At 42.7% G+C, this 22,201-nt stretch overlaps 1 protein-coding gene across 1 annotated transcript in view; it reads left to right on the top strand.

Annotated features, from left to right (window-relative positions):
- Nucleotides 1–1,117: 1,117 nt before the first annotated feature.
- PPP4R4 (protein phosphatase 4 regulatory subunit 4) overlaps nucleotides 1,118–22,201 on the top strand; it is a 108,877-nt gene continuing 87,793 nt past the window's right edge. The window contains exons 1-2 of the mRNA XM_067547096.1: nucleotides 1,118–1,207; nucleotides 1,688–1,761. Coding sequence (XP_067403197.1) covers nucleotides 1,118–1,207; nucleotides 1,688–1,761 — 164 coding nt within the window. The remainder of the gene's footprint in view (nucleotides 1,208–1,687; nucleotides 1,762–22,201) is intronic.

Here is a 22,201-nt window from a genome sequence, read left to right as displayed (position 1 = left end):
GTGTGTGTGTGATGGAGGCGAGCCCTACCGTCGGGTATGGGTGGTGGGGTGTGGGTGAGATGGAGAGCCCGGACACAGGGCTGGGTGAGACAGCGTGAGCCCCTCTAGTGGCCGGCGGGGGTCTCCTCTGTGCTGGAGATTGAGCACTCCCATTCCGGGGTGAGGGGGATCTGCGGCAGGGTCGTGCCGGCGCCCCACCCGCATCCCCTAGCGCGTTCGGATATTACCGAGCTCGGGCAGATCTTTTGCCCAACGGAGGCCTCTGTAGCGGCGCGTTGCCCCGGCGACCGGCTCCGCGGTGCTGGGGGCGGCTCCTGCTCTCGGTCGTTGCTCGGCGGCTCTGCACTTCGCGGGGGGCCTCGCCGAACAGGGAGCGCAGCCCGGCGCCTGGCAAGCCGTCGGCACCGCATCCCTCTCACTGGCGACCTAGCCGGGCGGATAACGACCCGGGGATGCGCCAGGGGAGCGGGGCCTAAGCGCACCCGCCCACATCTGCCTTTGGGGGAGCTGCATCCCAGCCACCGCTCTTGGGGGGACCAAGAGCTCCTCCGAACCTGCCCCCTTAGGGGAATTGCCCCATCTGCCCCCTCTACGGGGAGGATCCACAAACAGGTGCGCCCCTGCACCCGATCTCTCTGTGGGAGACCCCACAGGCTGCTGCCTGCTGCGGGTGAGGGGCGAATAGGCTGCCTGGAGACGAGAGCATCGCTTCTGCCAGGAGGAGAAAGTCGAAGCAACCGCCCCAGCAGGACACGCGGAGCGAAGGGTGGGAGCGCTGGGGCCCGCCGCTCCCTGAAGAGGCTGGAGGAACCAAGGGAAGCGAGGCAGCTGGAGAAAGTTTCCTTCCAGGCGGCTGTGCTGCGAGGGGAGTGATGCTCGTAGACAGGCAGCAGTGGGTTGCGCTGGTGCCGCATTGTGTTTGCTGAGGCACCTCCAGGGTGGTGGGGGCTCAGCACTTTCCTATGAGGAGGAGGCTCACTGCTCTACGCTCAAGCGCATCCGTAGAAGGGGGTGTCGTGTGGACTCTCTCTCACTCAACGCAATGTGAGGCTTGGACGGATCCTGCTTTGCCAAGAGCTGTAGTTGTTACATGCATCCGATAATCCTCTTCTCCAAAATGGATTTTAGTCAGAACAATTTATTTGGATATATAGAAGATCTGCAGGAACTTACTATTATAGAAAGGCCTGTACGCAGGAGTTTAAAGGTATATACTTTAAAACCAGAGTGATGCTTTAAAATCCAGCTGGAATTATTTCAGGCTTGTATTTGTGCATAGGTAGCTGGATTGGTGTTCTTGTTTTTAAAAACTGTGCTGAAATTAACATCCTTGAATTCTGTTTAATAGAGGTTTAATGTTTCTAAGTATAAACAAAATCTTAAATAGGAAAAAAATAGAAAAGCTTAGTTGATGTTTAAAGTAACTTTCATATGTCTTATGTTAATTATAAATATGTATGAAATATATATTACAAAAATAACTGTTAGAATAGTAGAGCCACAAACGTATTTCTGGCTAAAGATTTATCTGACTGAATTTGAAGCCTTATTTGAGATTTTAAGGATTAAATTAATATGAAGCATGTAATTATCTCTGGAGGTTGGGAGAAAGGATTGTTATAAGAAGATTAAAACAAGGAAATAGTAAGGTATTTTAAAATTATATTTTGTATTTCACACTTGACAGACACCAGAAGAAATAGAGAGATTGACCGTTGATGAAGAACTCAATGATATTGAAAGAGCTGTATATCTACTCAGGTATGTCCTAAAATATTTTTATGAAATATTGCTGTCCATATTGACAACATCTAGTTTTTATTTTAGTCCCCTATTCCTGTTACCTTGTGTTTTCTGTCTCTAAGGTTTGTTGATTTTATTCTTCTTACTTTGTTTGGATTATTGCAAATAGAGGCAAGGTAAAATAGGACTGTTATCTTATCATTTTGATAAACTTACACAAACTGGCATTGGAAACGATACCCTTATAGAACTACAAATATTTCTTTGCTGAGTGAGTTCCCGATATGGCCCTCACCAATAATGAGTTGTACTTCATCTTTTTTTTGCCCTGCAATTGGTTTTGCAAGACTCACTGAGCTGAGTGGTGGTATTAATAAGAGCAATCCATGACTAATTTCATATTCATTCTATGGCATGAGCAATGATTATGCAGACATAAAACAGAGCTGTTTGAGTTTATTGCATGCTTCTGGGCACTATAAAGAGGGGAACTGTTTGAGAAAACAGTCTTGCAGTCCTAAGAAAATACTGTGTAACAGGTTATTTTAATGTTTAACCATGCTCTTGTTTCTCATTTTGCCCTCTTAGAGGTCCGTAAAGTGTCTAGTTACTGTTGCTTAATTGTCTTAAATTATAATTGTTTCAAACTCTACTGCAGATGTCATCTATGAGGGGATAAGTGTTCTAAAGGATTTTGATTTGAATATATTCTTTTATACAATACTCAGTAATTGGATAGCCAGCTGCAAGCTTCCTCCCAATTTGTCTATCTGCTATTTTTAGTGTTCTCTGAAGCCATACTTGTCTTCAAAATTTTCTGTATGTTTTCCCTAATTTTTTTGGTCTGGTCTGTTTGGCAGTATTGGTAGGCCAGCAGTTTTATCCATCTGCTGTACTTTTGGTAATAAATTTTAGCTATGGCTATTAATTTGAATGGTCAGATCTTGCAACCTTTACTAATGCAATTAGGTCTGTCCTTATATGGGTAGTCCTATTGACTCCAATGGAAGTCTAAGAGAATAGAGATCAGAGCTGTAGTTTCTAGTTCATTATCTTATAACAATCAGTAGTCTTTTTTTCCTGCATGATGGCAATTTTTTATCTTCCTTTCCTGATTAAAGATCATGTTTCCAACAATATGTCAGTATTGGAGCACTGTTTGGCTAAAGGGTAAGGAAGGCTCATCTTGATATCTTTCACTTTACTAATTGCTTTTCAGCGTGGCCTTGGACTCTTCTTGACTTTCTCATCTCCTTTCTCTGTGACCTGCACAACTGTTCCAGGGACATGTATTCTTTGCCTTGCATGTTTGTCTAAGGGTAGTCCTTATATTGTAACTTTCATCTCTACTTGATAAGCTTTTTATGAGATGGTCTCTCATTGTGATAAAACTGTCTGGGTATATATGTTAATCCAGTGGAGGCTTTTGCCAATTGATAGCATAGAGGAAATTTTCCCTCTTGTTCTGGGAGGGCTATCAGTGGAAAAAAGGGAGCTGGAATGGCATCTAGCCTATAGCAGAAGTGGTGTCCTCTTTATATCACACAATGGTGTATCTTTGTCTCCAGTATTCTTATCTATTATATTGCATTGCCCCCCATCTATTCCTCTTTGCCAGTGATGTCATCTTCTCACATAGATGTCTATGTACCTTCTTCCATGCTGGACCTTGTGCATAGGCACTGATACCTATGAAAAAATAGTCAAGTTAGTGATGACTGGGTTGAGTGCCAGATGGAGATAGTTAATGCTTTGTCTATTTATAATAATTTAAGAAGTCCTATTTATATGTATGTAAAAGTATATTTTATATTATGTTTGTACCCCTCTTGCCCTATCTTTCCTATTGTCACTTATTTTCTTAGGGCCCTGATCCTGCAAACACATACATGGATGCTTAACTTTACTAAAGTAAGTAGACCTTAGCCCTTAAAATAGTAATGTGTTTGTATAACACTTAGCAGAATAGGGCCCCGATTCTGTCTAAGGCCTGTAGATGCTGCAGCAATAAAAATATTCAATAATAATAATAAATGAGAGTCCTAACTGAATCATCACATTACAACATCTCTTAGTCTCTTAAAACAAAACAAACAAACAATTAAAACCTCATATTGATAACTGCCTGTGAACAGATTTTTTGTTTTCTGACTCCAATAGTACTGTTTTTTTGTGACTTTGATTGTCTTGTCTACTTTGTTTCTATAAGGGAAAACTTGTGCTCTACAATTTTATATGTGTGTGTAATTTTTTTTGCAGGTAAATCCCTCATTACGCAAGTGACTTTTGAGAACAGTTAATTTTTGACAAATGAAATTCTGATGTTAAGAGGATATTTTAGAATTTCAGATAATCGTGGTTTTAGAGAATCGGGTTTGAATAACTGGCAGTACTTGTATATTTAGAATGATAATTGAAAGGAAGCAAAGTCTGGCGGAATGATCATGTGGCTCCAGATCTGGAAGTCATTAACTGTAATAACATCTGACACTGGTTCCTTTTGTGACCTTGGGCAAGTCATTTAATTCCTCAGTCTGTTTCCAGACCTGTAAAATGAGGAAAACAACACTCGTCTGTCTCACAGAGGTATTGGCAGCTAAGTAACATCCTTACAGTACTTTGAAAAAAAATTGTAATTTATTCCTTTGGGGTATAATGTCAATAGCAAAACAATTATAATAATTATTTATTATTTGTATTATTGTAGCAGCTAGGAGCCCTAGACATGGACCAAGACCCCATTATGCTAAGTGCTGTACAAACACAGAACAAAAAGACTGTCCCTGCCCTAAGGACCTTACAATCTAAGTACAAGACAAGAAACTACAGATGCATAGGCGTAATTTGACCACCATATTTGGGAGGGCAAAATGCGTGCGCACACATACTGCGCGCACACACATGCACACTGAAGCCCATTCCCTTGGCTCACTGTCTTTCTCCCCCTGCCTGGAGTAGTACCTGGACTGCTGGTGCTAGGGAGGAGGGATGGGCCGGTTTAAAAGGGGAGACTCAGGCCTGGTGTACACTGGTGGCTTAATTTGAATTAATTCCTCCCGTGTCTACATTTGCACATTGTTAATTCGAATTAAGGAGCCTTTAAAATTGAATTAATAAAACCACCTCTGCAAGTGGATTAGCACCTGAAGCGCATCAGTTAATTCACATTAGTGTGAGTGTGGATGCAAAGGTACTTAATTCAAATTAATTGGCCTCCAGACTGTATTCCATGATGCCCCATTTCAGTAATCTCCCCCAAAGCAGCCCCGGGAAGATTTAAATCTTCATTTCCTGCGGTGAATGGGTTTAAAATCCAAGCTGCGAACACCCCTCCCCCACACAACTAGCCCTTTGAAGTTTGTCTCTTTAAGGGTTTGAAAGATTTCACCACCCCCTCCCCATGTGGTGAATGCGTTTTAAATGCCCAGCAAGCCCTTTGCAGTTTGTCCCTTTAAGATTTGTCCCTTTGAAAGTTTAGCCCTTTAAAGTTTGTCCCTTTGAAAGATTTCACCCCCCTCCCCAAGTGAACGTGTTTTAAATGCCAGCCGTGAGAGGAAATTCTTTGCTACATTGTTTCAGTGGCCAATCATGGAAATTGATACTTTCTTAAGAATTTATTCACAGTGCTACATGTGGATACATCATATCATGATTTCCATCAGTGAAATGGAAACATTTGTATCACTGTATTAATATACTAACTGACTCCGTTGTTATTTATTTTATATTCTACAGACACATGTAAAATCAAAATCAAAGGCAAGCAATATACAGGGGATGGTAGGGAGAGCATAAAAGGCAAACAGCATACAGGTGGGGGAGGAGGGTTCATTTGGTGAAGGGAAAAATCAAAGGCAAGCAATGTACAGGGGATGGTAGGGAGAGCATAAAAGGCAAACAGCAGACAGTTCTAAAGTAATCCAGGATAAGCTGTGATGTATTTGTCACGATCAAAATGAGAGCATAGTTCAGCTGGCTCCATGTGCCTGCAGCAATGGCGATCCGGGGAGTAAAAAAACAGCATGAAAATCCTTTTCCTGTTTGTTTGGGGGTGGGGGAAGCAGCGCTGCATCCTGGGATGATGACACTCTTCACAACAGCCTCTATGGTTAGTTGTACTGTGGGATAGCTTCCCACATTGCACTGCTTTCTAATTCGAATTAAGGCTGGCCAGTGTGGACACAAGAAACCAGCACAAACACTGTAGTTTGGACAGTCTGCAGCGCTTTCTATACATCGCTTTTGTAATTCGAATTAAGATAATTCGAATTAGTGCTGCAGTGTAGACATAGGCTCAGCTGCTGCTGCTGATGGTCACTCCAGCAATGGCTGCTGCAGCGATGTCACTGCTGAGGTGGTGCTGTGGCCCCTCCCTGCTGGGGCTGCTGCTGCTGCCTAGGGGACACCATATGCTGGGCTTCTGCTGCCGCTCACCTATTTCTATACCCCCTTTTCTTCCTCATCCTCTCTCCCTTCCTCTCCCCACTGCCCCCTGCCCCATTCATTATACAAGAAATAGGTGGGCACTAGGACCCAGCAAGTGGCATCAAGCTGCCAAGGCAGGGACCTGGCACACAGGAAAACAGCTGATCCGTCTCACCCCCTCAGCTCCCTGTGAGGGGAAACCTGCTGGGACAGGCAGCATGGGAAGGAAAACCCTCCTCCCCCTGCAGGCTCAGCAGAGCAAGCCCTACAGGGCAGCTTAGTGCTTGCAGAATTCAGGGGAGGGAAGTGGCACATGACTCTGCAGGACACCCCCTCCCATGCCTTGCCTCTGTTTGGGGGAGGCAGTGGCACCCTAAAACCATGCCCATGAACAGATGATACGGATGGACAAGGGAATCCAGCTAGACAATGAGACTATACTGGTCAGCATTATATGCAGTGATGGATTATGACTGTTAAAAGGTACATTTTGTGTGTTGCAAAGATATTTGATTTGGTATTGGGATGGTATCAATCACTGGCATGCACACTATTCTGTGATTATTTTCTGAAGCCTTCTGTGATAAATTTCCCTAATGGTCTTACATTACTGCATGTATAGTATTGTATTCAGCTACTCTGAATTCTGCCTATTGTATTCAGCTACTTTGTTTCTTTATGCTTGCTTATTTCTGAAAGCTTCCAGCATTTGCCATTTCTGTTGTATTCAAAACAACAGAGGAATAATGTGTTATCGAGTTAGAAGATACAATTATTCACCCTTTTGGGAATGTACTTTGTAGTAGGAGGCATCTTGTCTCACAGCCTAAAAAAAAAAAAATCACTATATTTTAGCAAAGCATTTAACACTGAAGATTATTGTAGACTAAGTAAAGCCTTTTATAGGTGTGAAATAATGCAACTCTTAGAACCTTGGCATGTTTATATAAGCACAATAACTGCAGAAACATTACTTTATCGCAAATATCTCAGATCAACTGGTGTATTTGCAAATTTTAGTGAACTTTTATAAATATATATTGTTGCTAACCTCAAACATTCAAAAATCATGAGATTTTAAAAAGAATAAATCTTGGGTTTTTTGTTTACCTTTTGGCTTTTCAAACTTTAGGGCTCATGTTTTAAAGCTTTCCCCTGCAATTGTGAGGGCTAGCACTTTACTTTTTGTTTTAAATGAGAGCTGAGATTCTCACATAAGCGTACAACTCCAGAAGCTGGAGCTTACTATAAATTCAAATATTGCAGGACTTGCAATGAAATCATGAGAGCTGATAAAACTGCTTCAAAACATAGAATTTCACATTTTGTGGGTTTGGTGCCTACACAGGATTTTGAAATATCCAACTGTTGGATTTAGCAGTGTAACAAAATAGTCTCTTATCTACATCATTAAGCTGCAAATATTAACATTAAAAAGACCTTTCTCTTCACTCTTCTTTTATGTCCATAGCTATGCATGTGATTGAAGCCTAACAGCTTTTTGTTCGTATTTTGTAAACTGCTGTTTAAATTATATCAAAGTTGCACTATTGAGCCATTTATTTGGATGCATAAATTGGTTGTCTGACATTGGTTGTTTTGCAAATAAATTCACTAATCAGAAGTTAGTGAAACAAAATATCCAAAAAGAGAACTTTTTTTCTGCGATAGTGCCAAGTAGCTTTTTATTAAATTCAGATCTGTGAAAATATTATCTTTGCTTATATTGACTACTTTAAAATATTTTAAAGCAACAAACAATTCTCTAAAAGTCAAAGTTAATTAAATGTTTGTCATATCTGAACTTGAAAGGTAATTGAGAGTGACTTCTCTAATCTATACAGAGTGGAGGGTAGCACGATGCTCCTGAAAAGTCTCTAAACCCTGAGGAGGGGGAAGAGGTAAAACTGTTGCAGACTCCCTCTGCTCTTACAGACATTGGATGGCCTTCTGTAGAATCAGGAACTGGTGAGATGGAGTGGGGGAAGATGGGGCAGCAGCTGCTCTGTATACCACTATCATCTTTGAGAGAGACAAGCTTTCCAGGTTTGAGAGATAAAATAACTTTAAATAAAAAAATTAATGCTTCAGGGACATCATTTGCCAAAGATATAGCTGTTCCCTCAGAGGAAGACTTATGCAAATACCATGTTGAATGGAAGGTAGAAAAAGAACTTGGCACCTAAATACCACTGTGAGTGGAGCATTAGAAATGCACAGAACTCTGAGATGTTATTTCAGACATAACATATTAGGTGGCATTCTAAACTGAGATTTCAGAGCTCTTTCAACACATACTTTCCCATATCAGGCTTTAGATAGAACTTGCCAGTCTGAGACTTAGCCTATGTTCTTCGATACTTAGCATTACCAGTCTTTGGAAATATGGGACTACTAAGTCTAATGTCTTAATTTATTAAAGCTTTGCTTTCTCACAGCTACCAGAGTTTATGAAATTGCTTCTCTCTCCATAAATAAATCTGCTATATCTTCCATAAGAAGATCATTTTAAGAATGCACCTTTATTTGCCGTTGAATGCTATCTTTGGGGTACAAGGAGTAATTTTAAATTGTGTGGAATGTCAATTTTATTCCCCCACAATACTAAAAATATTTAGTCCAGAGAAACAAGAAATGATAGGCCAGCTCTTACTAATAGTCTCTCTCATTGACAATTCAGAGATGTGACTCCCATTCTTCTAGTCACATGGGGTCTTTTACATACCTTACGGGACACTATGATTAAAATCAAGCAAAATAATCACAAGTAACAACCATGGTTCTTTCTTTATTATTAAAGAAAGGAAAACAAAGCATTAAATGATAGAATACAATGATGAACTAGTTACTTCTGTTATAGTCTCTATATAATTTATGTGCTTCTCTTGGGATAATTTTTCACATGGAATATACCTTTGAGAGTGGGCCTGCTTTTGGTAGGGCACTTCTTTCTTTGGTAAGTTGAAACCAAGGTCTTATTATCCAAAATTTATTGAGAGTCCAGTCTTAGTATCTTATAGATTATATGGATGTTTATACATAAGCAAAATAATTGTTTAAGGACAGGTGGATCCTGTTGGTTAATTATTAATAACCAGAGAATGTATAGGTGGGCAAGGTAAGCAATCTTAACTAAATCCTGTGAAATCGAAGAAAATATTTAAATAATTTACTTTAGAAGAAGCAATTTAAGGAGCTGTCTTAAGAAAGGCCAATTAATGAAGACTCTTAAATCAAATTAAATCTCACTATTTTTCTGTTTTCCAGTGTTTAGCCCCATCTCCTCTCATGTTTAACCCCTCTGTGCTATCCTGACATACAGGTCTAACCATTCGGTGATTAACAAAGTTAATATTGCACACTGTCTGGAGTGGCTCACAACTGTGACTGCCTGTCTTAGGGCAGACTGTCAGAAACAGGGTAGATACTCCAAAATGGTGGTGTGTTCTATAATTAGATACCATTAAGCCAGTAACAAATGTGAATTCTTGGATCAGTATACCAGTCTTACCATGGAGTCACAGTTAGTCCTCTTAGACTCTCCATCCTATCTTGCCATCCAGATAAACTGGACTTTGTGATAAAATGACTTAAACCAAAAATCACATCTCATCTAGGTTTCTTCCAGTCCCAAGAGACTAGTCACTTACCCCAGATCAATTGGTACTCCAGATCTTACACCAAAGACAACACTGGCAGTCAATTCTGTAGTAAGCTAACTAAAGATTTATTAGCTAAGAAGAGGAAATGAGAGTTATTGAGAGGTTAAAGCAGGTAAAATATATGTACAGATGAATCACAGTTTGTAATTCCAAATGATGATGTAATAAACTATCAGTTTCCCAAAAGTCTTTTCAGTGTACCCAGATTGTCTCTAGTACCCAGCTTTGCATCTGGTACACTTCCCTGTAAGAGTCCAAACAGTTCAGAGATGAAGGATCTTTCTTTGAATCACTTCTTATAGCTTCTTCTCACAGAACACAAACTGACGGTCTCTCTATCCACATGGATTTTTCCTTTGATAATGGTGAGTGAGGAATGCACTTTGAGTCTCTGTTCTCTGGTCATCACACACAATGGCAATTTGCTTTGGAGTTAGCACTTTTTCTGTTAAAGTCCTTCATTAGCATTCCACAAGAGTTCTTTGATGAGTTAGTTAGTTACAGGGGTATTTACAATGTAAATGTTTGCTATTACATTAGGGCACAACATAGATAAGTAAAAGTGCATGTAACATCCCATTAGTTTTATGAAGTTTAAAACACCCAAATCACTTATACATTTAATAATCGCTTTGATCTATACTAATACACAAGTGAATTGGCCTGAATACACTCTAGCATGACGTGGCTGCCAGCATCACAAATATCTTAAATTATGTCAGCATTTCCATATTCCAGTAAAATCACTCTTGAGTTTTTAAATCTAATCCCTTGGCAGTATTTTAGTTAACCTCCTCTCACCAATCCATGTTGAAGTCTTGGAAGGTCATCTTTATGGTGGTTTCTTCTTGAGTCTTCTTCATTTTTCTTAGCTATCTGTTGCAGCTTGCTTGTAGAATTAGACAGGATATGTTGTGTTGAGTGCTGTGTGTTTGAGTGGGGTAGCAGAAAATCTGAATCTTGGTGCTAACTTCAGAGTTTTTATACTCTTCTCCTTTCTATTTTTGTGAAATGGTAGGAAAACACACCTCTTCCAAACTCGTTGGCTGTATGCCTTCAGGAACTGCTTTTGGCGGCACCGTCAGCTCCTAAGTATGTAGTCTGCTTACTGAATATGGAACACACTTCTAATTGCCTTTGTCCTTCTGTGGTGGGAAGTATCTGATAACTTTTAAAATTAGTTTTAACTCTTTTTTGTATTCATTTTATTTTCTGAGATATTCCTTCTATCTTATTAATATTGAAAAGGAATTGAAATTCTGACTTCAGATCGTCCAAACACTCTGGTTTTTTAGATATGTTTTTTATTCTCAAAATGGTCTTTTTAAAATACAGTAATTCTTAAGGAAGGTCTTTAGTTTAAATAGTTGTTAAAGAAGTTGGATTTTTTTATAATTTTTAGAGAGACGATGACTCTTTTCTTCCTGAGTGGGATGAGGGTGTTGCTTGAGCACTGCCAGTAATTAATTTAAATTCATATGAATTAATTTCCCCATTAATATAAATATTCTATACATAAATGCTCCCCTACCTTTCGTAATCTGTTGAGCAAGGTCATTAGATTTCAGGTTGCTACATAAAACATTTTACCATTTAGATAGTTCTGGCTTAGGTAACCACGTTAGATGTTTTTAATTTAGTTAAAATACTTGCATATATGCCTTTCAAAGCATAGTTTGCTATTTCAACATTTAACATTAAGAAATAAACAAAGGTTTTCAACAAAACATTTCCAAGCTACACATTTTTCTCTGAAGTTTAAAGGTTAAAGCAGAAGTTTTTCTTGCAACAGGAAGGTTGGTAGAGCCCACTTTATGACCTAGATTTATGACTTTGGTAAGACATTCCTACATTCCTTTGGAATATCCTGCATAAAGAACATCCTCACACACTTTCATATGATCAGGTCTTCATGAAAACATTTTACTTTATAAAGTTTGTTTTCTTGAGATAAGGATTATATCTATACCAAACTCTGGTATCTTATACAAAAGGGAGGTGTTCTGATCTTGATAAAACACTCTCTTGTTTTTTACCTTTTGACCCAAGCTTGTATTTATTATAGCAGTTAAACCTCTATTAAATATTTTGTTCAAAGCACAAATTTTAATAACTAATTCATCTTTTAAAACATAAAAAGAAATAGTATGAAATAGTATGAAAGTTTTTAATTTTAATAACTAATTCATCTTTTAAAACATAAAAAGAAATAGTATGAAAGTTAAAGCAAAGTAAAGTTACAAACTGCATTTTAGAGTTTGGTAGTTTAAATTGGACATTTTATAATTCATAAAAACAAATGCAGGTATTGTTATATTTTTCAACTATCCTGGCTATATGTAGTTATAGCTATAGCTTAATAGTCAACAAATCTAGTCCAACCTCCTGCTTTGTGCAGGTGTTGGACAAGATGACCTGCTGAGGTCCTTCCAACCCCAATATTCTATGGTTCTATGAAAGATGCATGCAAGTTTAATGCTCTAACATTAATAAATACATAAATAATAATTTTTTGTTAATATCAGTTTTGCATCAATATTGAGGTGTCTCCGCTACATAACTCCTTCTACAACCCAGAGGAGAATAGAATGCAGGTATTTGAGGAGAAAAAATGGTTCTTACAATGCATATGAGTCATAGTAAGACAAAGAGTGAAAAAAAGAACAAAAGACTGCTTGAGTGTTTCTAATAGTTCTCTTAGGGCTCATTTACACTGCTTTGCAGTGTGGGCTACAAGGGTGTGCATTTTAGAGTGCAGCAAAGTGTTATGATCTAACTGGCTATGTGGGCGCTCCTTGTTCGAACTAAAAGGTAAGAACATAAGAACAGCCATACTGGGTCAGACCAATGGTCTGTCCTATCTTCTGACAGTGGCCAATCCCAGGTACTTCAGGGGGAAAGACCAGAACAGGGCAATTATTGAGTGATCCCACTCCTGTCGTCCATTCCCAGCTTCTGGAAGTGAGAGGCTAGGAATACCCGGAGCCTGGGTTTGCATTCCTGACCATCTTGGCTAATAGCCATTGATGGACCTGTCATTGAAGTACCTGCTTCTTATTAATGTTGTCCTCTTTCAAACAAGATTACATTAATGTGAAGTAGTCCTCATTGTGGCACAATGTAAATAAAGCTAAGATACATGTGTCCTGTTCATAAAAGTAAAAGCTATGTTTTATTAGCTCAAGCTATCATTTTAGACTGAGAGGAAACAAACCTAATATTTCATGTATACATTTCGTGGACTCTGGAGGCTGCAGGTATTTTTTTTAAATATAATTTATATTTATCATGCTGTATGTCTGGCTTCTTAGTTGCTGTTCCATTCACGTCAATGATTTTGCTTTTTGTCAAACGTAGCATATCAAGGGTTAACATTAACAAGGATTTTAAAAATGACACACAGTGTAAAAGCTTTTTGGGTCTAGACAATGGCTGTACTAGGAAAACTTTACTTGAGTTCTTAACATTCGACAATTGTGTTTTCTGAGTAAACAACTGTAGAGTGCAGCTTAGCTGAGTTGTTGCTTGTCAATCAGACCAATTCTCAGTAAGAACAAATAAAATTACTGTACTTTCCTCAACTTATTAAGCATCGCTGAAGATATTTTGGTCATTTACCCCGTAAGCGCTCTTCACCTAACTGACTGTATGGACACACAATGAATACTGTTTCTTAGTCATTGCATCACTGCAAAAGAATTAGAAAACATGCCTTATAATGATAAACTCAAAGAGCTCAATCTATTTAGTTTAGTAAAAAGAAGGTTAAGGGGTTACTTGGTCACAGTCTCTAAATACCTAAATGGGGAACAAATATTTGATAATGGGCTCTTCAGTCTAGCAAAGAAAGGTATAATACAATCCAATGGCTGGAAGTTGTAGCTAGACAGATTCAGACTGGAAATAAGGTATATGTTTTTAATGGTGAGAGTAATCAATCATTGGAACAATTTAACAAAGATCATGGATTCTCCATCACTGACAATTTTTAAATCAAGATTGGATGTTTTTCTAAAAGATATACTCTAGGATTTATTTTGGTGAAGTTCTATGATCTGCGCTATACAGGAAGTCGGACTAAATGATCACAAGGGTCCCTTCTCACTTTAGAATCTGTGAAAACCATGCCTTGAGTGTTCATAGGAACATAGTACAATGTGGATTTAATCCTAGAATTAAAAAATAATATTGTATAATGCTCTTTGTTCATCTCTAACTTTTAGTATTCTTACTAGTTAGAGGACATGGAATGTCAGATTCAAGCCTGATGAAAATTAATTCCAGTGAATGGAGTTATACCTGCTTACAGCAGGTCTGGGTCCAGGGGATAAAGACTATGACTAGATATCGTGGAACAAAACTTCCAGTTTTGTTCTTCAGTCTAGCTAGGAAGGCGTGCAGACCTTTTTGTTTCACTTTCTTTTCTTTGAGTTATGTAATCTTAGGTGCCCATCACTATGGAATCTAAATAACTTGAAAAAACTAAGGTGCATTGACTGCATCTTCAGAGGGCTGTAATCTCATTCTCTCCTTTCCCAGCTGATCTTTTTGGGGATACAGGGAAGGAGAGGAATTATTTATCCATTCTTCTTTCTTCTCCTCTCCTCTCTCATGGATCTGCTAGTTCAGGTCGACCACTTGTTCTGTAAACTTTGTTATACAAATTGGTCTGTGTAGCCAGCTTTTTTTTCAGTGAAGCCTGTTTCTCATTGACTTTTGAAAGCAAGCTATCCATCTCAAAATGGTTATGCTGCCCAGACTTTTTTCCAGGTCCTCTTTACTCAGAAGCATGTCATAAAGATTGTGGTTTTTTTGTTTTGTTTTTGTTTACTAGTAGAGATACACTAAAACTTTAAGGGGAAAAAACTATAGCAGCTGCAAATTTAGCGAGTACTCATTTCTATTCCAAGTTAAAATTATTGTTTGTTCCTTTTCATGTTGGAAAGAGAGAGAGATAGCATTAGTTGACCATAATCATCTGGCCTGGGTGAGCATGGACCACTGGTAATGTAATTGTGACATTCCCCATCCTGTGATCTGGACTGGTGTGTAGCTGTGTCACCCCAATTTCTCACTCCTGGGCCCCAACTTATTCTGCTTTGCTGTGTGAACCTCTCATTCCAGGGTCAGCCTATGCCCAGCCTCTTGCGAGTAGTCAGTTCCTCGCCCAGTGAAGGAGCGCTTCTGGCCAGCAACTTGTGGGATGGACTCCCAGCAAACACCCCAAGCACCAGATGCAACCCCGGCAACTGCCATCTTGCAGGGTTCAGTGCGATACACTGAACCCTGCAAGTTCATTTACATTTGTCTGTCAATTTATCAAAGATATTGATATGCACCAGCTCTGTCACTCCAAGTGAAGTCTTTACACACTCAATCCACATTCACTGTTTTAGATAAAACAAACAAATAAGTTTATTGACTACAGCAAGATTTTAAGTGAATATAAATCAGATTAATATAAATCGGTGATCGGCCATGTCTGTCAATGGGCATGATTTCTTCCACTTGAGCCAAAGTGCTCAAAGGTGCTTAGGCCAGTCCATTGTTCCTGTATGCATGCCTCTTGGGGCGTGTACCTTCAGGCTTGTGTTTGTTTGTATCTATTCAAGCCATGTGAGATACACATTTGGGGATATGACATAGCAGAGTTTCATATCTGTGCATATGTATGACATTGTAGGAAACATGCTACCATAACAATAATATTCAGTATGTCATGAGCATTCAAAAAACACCTTACATGACATACTTTGCATCAGACAATATACAGTTACACTATAAGGGTGAACATGAATGATACACGAATCAAACTATATGGGTGTACATGGGGTACAGCATGTCACATTAATACCTGTTGTGGCTCCTTGAGAGATTATAGGACAAGTTCAAGAAGCAGACCACTCCAGCTAGTGGCTTTAGATCTAATCATTCTATATGTCACCTGAATATTAACTGAGAAACAGTCATATTTTTTTTCAGAGGAAAATCTGCAAGCAAGTATACATGCTACACCTTTACCATAAATAGTTCTGGGATATTGGATAGTTTTGAGTTCATCTTTCCCAAAGTTTTCTGTTGTGGATTTAACCTGGTCAGAGGAATAAACTCCAGCTCAGATTCTTTTTCAGGAAAAAAAGAGAACTCTGTGGGTGAATCTTAAAACCCCACCTTGTTAAGACAGGAAAAAAATAATATAAAAATACTTCAAATGTTTAAATCTAGAGGATGTACATAGAAAGAGTTCTAAGAATCTGGTTTATGGAAAAAACCCATATCACCTGGTGTGTATTCAGTTAACTTAAGCAAACATCCCTCTAAGAGAGGCGGAAGTGCCACAATATGGGATATATGCAAATAGTTCTGTGGAAATGTTATAAATGTTGAAAGCTCTGGTGCAATATCTTATATTTACAGTGAAAATAATGTCACTGTTTTTAAAAGCACTTTTATACTTTGTACTATATATTTCTATACTGACTTCTACCTGAGCATCTCACTATGGTTGGCAAACAATGTGTAGACTCCCAACATCTCTAGGATCTAGGAAAGTTTTGTCTCCATTTGACAGACAGAGAAACTGTTCCATTCTTTGGAATGGGAATTAGAATTTGCCATTAAAGCTTCCAAAGGCACCTGCATGTGCTAACTACTAAGCTTTCATAACTATTATAAAATAGTTACAGGAACTGAGAGATTCCCTCTAATTCTTTAAGGAGAAAAACTCCATCTTCAAGATTTGGTTGTAATTACTAGTTGACTCTTCCAAGTGTTTTGAGAATCCAGCTCAGTACCTTGGAGAACCCGAATGGGCATACATGACCTGTTAAGACTCACCCTGTGGGCTTTGTTTCTGGCTCAGAAGAACCATGGGAGATTTCATTTTGATAACATTCTCTTAGCCTTTTCATATTTTTTTCTAAAAATCACTCATACAGAGGTTGATTTTAAAAAGAAGCCTCCTGAAAATATATAAACAGGGGGAAACATTTAGTAATCTCATTATTAAAGGTATTATGTATCAAAATGATTTTGTTGTGTGGGGTAATAATGGGTGTCGTCTGAATTATGTGTGGTAAAATGAGAATTTAAATGTTTCTGATTTTTATTATTGTTATACAGCGAGGAAGGGTTAAGCCCAAATGTCACCATATAAATAAATAAAGCCTCTATCAAATTTGCAGTGACTAAAATAATTTTACTAAAAATTGTTGTGGAGCACAGAATCAGTGTTACACATTGGACTTTTGCATTTGTATGGCAAGTGAACCTGTGTTGCACCTGGTTACCCCAAATATTCAGACATAGCCTCTTATCTGGCTCACTTGCTTTTGCGTGTACAGTTTGTCTGAAAAACTGAATGTTCAGCATATACCAGATGGGAACCCCAACTATCCAGCTTATAACTCGAGTTTTAGATATGCTGAGCAAAACTCAATGTCCTTTGAAATCAGTTCATCTGAAAAATAAGCTGCAAGCTTTTCTGTGACTCAATTTCTCTGTCAAATGGTGACGAAATTTTCCTAGATCCTAGAGATGTCGGGAGTCTTAACACAATAATATTTGCCAACCATAATGAGATGCTCAGGTAGAAGCCAGTATAGAAATATAGAGTATAAAGTATATTTAGTGCTCTTAAAATAGTGACATTATTTTCACTGTAAATATAAATTGATTTTGATATAGTATTTGTGTGTGGTAAAATAGAGAGTTTAAATGCTTTACAGATTTTTATTATTGTTATACAGTGGAGTGAGGAAGGGTTAAGCCCAAATGTCACCATATAAATCAATAAATAAATAAAGCCTTTGATATTTGATGTTGTGACTGAGCTTTTTGAAAAGGAGGCTTTATGCCAATATTAAAAATAAGTTGTCATTTTCTCATTGCTGCTTGTATTGACATTCTATTAATAATTATGAATAGTAATATCCTTCCTGTAGCTTTATTAAATAGCTCATTTTGGATTGCGAACACAGCCCCCTATCATATCGGGAGCTGGAAGAGTTATTTAGATTATAAAATCAGGACAGGGATGGTTGTTTTTGGACTAGATCAAGCACATTGTCTGTGCTAAATAAACAAACAACAGAGAAAAGGCTGATGACTATTTAAATAGGGTTTTAATCTATCCTGTTTCTTTAGTATGCACTTTAACTTGTAACTATATGTTACGTATTTCATATTATCTTTACCTCCAGATTAAAAGCCTAATTATAACTGGTTTTTAAAGGTGAATAGTAAGTTCTCTCTTCGAGTGATTGCTCATATGCATTCCAGTATAGGTGAGTGCGCGCCCCGTGCACGAGTCTCCGAAAGCTTTTCCGCCCCTAGCAACCCCCGTGGGTCGGCTCCTGCGCCCCCTGGAGTACCGCGCTCATATCGCCCGTGACGGTCAGTGGAACACCTGCCCCTTGCTTAATCGCAAGTAGCAATCTCCCTTAGTTAATAGTTTTAATAAGTTACGTGTTTTACAGTATGTAGTAATTTTTTCATAGTTTAAAAAAAAAAAAGATTTTATAGTTAAGTTAGCTATAGTTAGGGGCTTTGAGGGAGCCATGCCGGGCTCCACCGGGTTTAAAGCCTGCGCCGCTTGCTCTAAGGCTTTTCCGGTCAGTGATCCGCACGACTGCTGCCATCGGAGCAGAGAGAGTGCCTTGGAGAGCAGCATCGAAAGGACAAATGCCGGATTTGTAAGTCCTTTAAACCCCGGACTGAAAAGGAGCGAGATGCCCGCCTCAGGACTATCTTGATGGAGTCGGCGCTTCGTCCTGACTCCGAACCCTCCAGGTCACCGACGGCACCGAGTGTTTCATCGGTACGCAGCACTCCACCGGCACTGACGTCAGTACCGACTCAGAAGGTACCGAAAAAGAAGAAACGGCCAGAGGCCATGTCTATGGACTCCCCCCTGCGACCGGTACAGCAGGGGGTGATGCAGAAGATACCCCAGCCACGTGCCATCGAAACAGCTCTGGCACCAGCATCTCCACGCAGGGAGCCTCCCCCGACCCCGGGGGGTGGGGGAGCGCCCCTGCAGGGGCTGTCGACGCCGGAGGCATTTACAGCGGCACGCGCCCTGATGGGCATGCCTACGCCTCCGTCCCCCCCTCGGCCGAGGGCGTCAGGGACGGCGTCTCGGGGTAGACCCTTGCTGGGTTACCCCGGTGGGCAGAGGAGACAAGGATCGACTCCCCCTCCTCGCTCCGACAGAAGGTCATTGAGCACCTCGACACCGCAGCACCGGGAGCGGTCGCGAGGTTCTGGGAGCAGCCGCTCCAGCTCTGCATCTCGAGGCGACCGGTCATCGGAGTCCCGGCACCGCTCCACCACCAGCTATGCGGCACCGAGGGAGACTCAGCACCATCCTCGATCCTCAGTGCGCAGCTCCCGGCACCAGTCGACCTCACCCAGGGACGCCCGGCACCGCTCCCATTCTCAGCACTGGTCCCATTCACCTATGGTGCCGAGACCTTCGGTGCGCACGCGAGAGCAACGTTCCCGATCCTTGGTGCACAGCCTGGTGCGGATCCCGGTGCCTGAGATGACTCAAGCCCCTCGGCACTGGTCCAGATCCCTGGCCTATAGCCAGACACAGTCGCGGGGAAACAGACATCGTTCCCAGTCCCTTAGCAGCCGTCGTTACTCAGCTGCTTCTGAGACCCACCGTCGCTGCTCTACATTGCGAACGCCCAGTCCTGCACCGGCAGACGCCTCTGCGCGGTGGCGACGCTCTCAGTCCCCAGCCCGGAGGCATTACCACGCGAGGTCCCGGTCACGCAGTCTGGTGCCACTTTCGGCACCACAGCGCTCGGCACCGAGCGACCCTTCGGCACCGCATCCCGACAGAGGGCGCAGCCGTGAGCAGGGCCGCCCCAGGTCTCCGGCAGACAACCGCCGTAGGACTGAGAGGGCCCGAGAGCACTCATCCACCAGCTCCAGCTGGTCGCCCCGCCGCCGGCACCGCAAACGCCGTCACGATCGCTCTCGATCGCCCCGGAGCAGATCTCCGCCCAATGCGGACAGGGATTGTACAAAGCGACACAAATTGCACAGCCCGGCCCCTCGGGGGCCCATTTCGTATACGGCACTGGGACCGGTACTGACGTAGGTGCAGGGGCCCTGGCAATGGCCCTACTGGGGCCCGTGGCCGCCACAGATGACCCAGGGCACAGGGTCAGCGCCTTCAGTGGCAGCCCAACCGCCACCCCTGCCCCCCAGCCAGGACAGGGCACACTCTTCGGCCCCTCCACGGGTCCCCTCCCACAGTCCTCCTCCTCTTCCCCCCCCCGGACACTACAGCCAGGGACCAGAGGACCCCGCTTCCCGATTTTAAGGCCAATCAGGAGCTATTGAAGAGGCTGGCTGACAATTTAAAAATGGACCTGAAAGAGCTCTCGGAGGAGGAGGACCCTCTCTTTGGGGTTTCAGGTTCAGCGGGGCCTTCCAGGGTCGCGCTCCCCATTCACGACCGGGTCCTTAAGTTGGTCAAGCCCCTCTGGGAGACCCCCGCCTCGGTAGCTGCCACCTCAAGAACAGCTGAGCGCAAGTATTATGTCCCTCCTCAAGGGTTTGAATACTTATACAACCACCCCCCCAGGGTCGCTGGTCGTAGATGCTGTTAACCAGAGGGACAGACAAGGTGCCCAGTCAAACACTCCCAAAAATAAGGAAAACAGAAAATTAGATCTTTTTGGGAGGAAGATTTATTCAACTGCAGCTCTTCAACTGCGCATAGCGAATCACCAAGCGCTCCTCGGCCGATATAACTTAAACCTCTGGGCCTCCCTCCAGAGGTTCCTCCGTGCACTGCCCCAAGACCTGGCTGAGGATTACAATACCATACTCCAGGAGGGCGCAACAGTCGCAGGAGCCGCTCTCCAATCCGCCAGCGACGCGACTGATGCGGCGGGGAGGGCTATGGCGTCCGGGATAGTCATTTGACGATCTGCTTGGCTACAATCGTCCGGCCTGTCGCCGGAAGTGCAGCAGGCTATTCAATATCTGCCCTTTGATGGCATAGGCCTGTTCTCTGAAAAAATGGATAACAAATTGCACGCCTTGAAGGACTCTAGGGCCACCCTAAAGTCCTTAGGCCTGTATGTGCCGCAGGCCACGAGGCGCCAGGGCAAGCAGCGACCTCAGAGACAACAGCAGCCCATCCCCAGATTACCCCCTCGGCCTGCCCAGCCAAGGAGAGGTCGAGATCGGTTCAGGCAGTCTAACCGCCGAGACTGCCAAGGCCCTGCTGGGGGCTCTCAGCAAGGGTCGCAAAAGAACAATAAGCGCCCCTTTTGATGGGACGCTCGAGGGTGGCTCTTTCCCCATCCCCCTGGATCTCACTCTGCCCTTCGCAGACAGACTGCTCCCGTTCCTTCGAGAGTGGCAGAGAATAACCTCGGACCGCTGGGTGCTAAGCGTGGTGCGAAGAGGTTATGTCCTCCAACTCTCAGCCTTCCCACCGGACTTTCCCTCTACCCCGTCCCTCTTCAGGGACCCCTCTCACAAGCTACTCCTCGTCCAGGAGGTGCGCTCTCTCCTCCTCCTAGGGGCGGTAGAGGAAGTTCCTCCTATGGAAAGGGGCAGGGGGTTCTATTCCTGGTATTTCCTCATCCCCAAGGCACAGGAAGGCCTGAGGCCTATTCTAGACCTTCGTCGTCTGAACAAGTTTATCAGGCGCCTCAAGTTCCGTATGGTCTCCCTAGCTGTAGCCGGGAGGGGTGGTCCCCCTCTGAGGAGGACCCACAGAGAGAGCCAGACCCACCCTGGCTGACAGAAGTCTGCCCCAGGGAAACACCTGACTGGAGGCAAGGGGGCGGATCTAGGCCTTTAAAGGCCCCAGTGGCCCCATCTGACCGGAAGCAGGGGGGTGGAGCTAGGCCTTTAAGAGCCAGGCCGGCGAGCTCAGTTGGCGGGAGGCGGCCGAAGGGGAAGGACGCATCTCCTCCGGAGCTCCTAGCCAAGGCCGGGCCGGGGAGCCGGGCTGAGAGGGAGTGGCCGGCCTTAAACCCAGCCTGGGGATCGACCGAGGCCTCCCCCAGGTACCCTACGGCCTGGGAGTTGGAGGGACCGCCAGAGACCCCCTCGGCCTCGGAGCCGGAAGAAGGCCCGTCGGGGCTCCCAGCGGACTACGAGCCGGAGGAGGACCCCCCGGAGACACCCGGGGCTTGGGAGACAGAACCAGACCGGCCAGAGCAGTACCGAGCCTGGGACCCCGAGGATCTACCGGCTCTGCCCAAGGCCTGGGGGCCGCAGGACCTGGAGGAGCTACCCCCCGAAGACGAGCCCATGGAACTACCCGACCTGCCGCCCGTGGACAACGAGGGCCTAGCCGGTCTACCCCACCTCAGCGACCCAGAGGAGGCAGGTAC

Source organism: Emydura macquarii, unplaced genomic scaffold (assembly GCF_026122565.2).
Source record: "Emydura macquarii macquarii isolate MOO-44397 ecotype Brisbane River unplaced genomic scaffold, CSIRO-AGI_Emac_v2 contig_1229, whole genome shotgun sequence".
Classification (NCBI taxonomy): domain Eukaryota; kingdom Metazoa; phylum Chordata; order Testudines; family Chelidae; genus Emydura; species Emydura macquarii.
The sequence above is the reverse complement of the archived record's forward strand: the minus strand, read 5'-3'. Positions and strand labels throughout refer to the sequence as shown.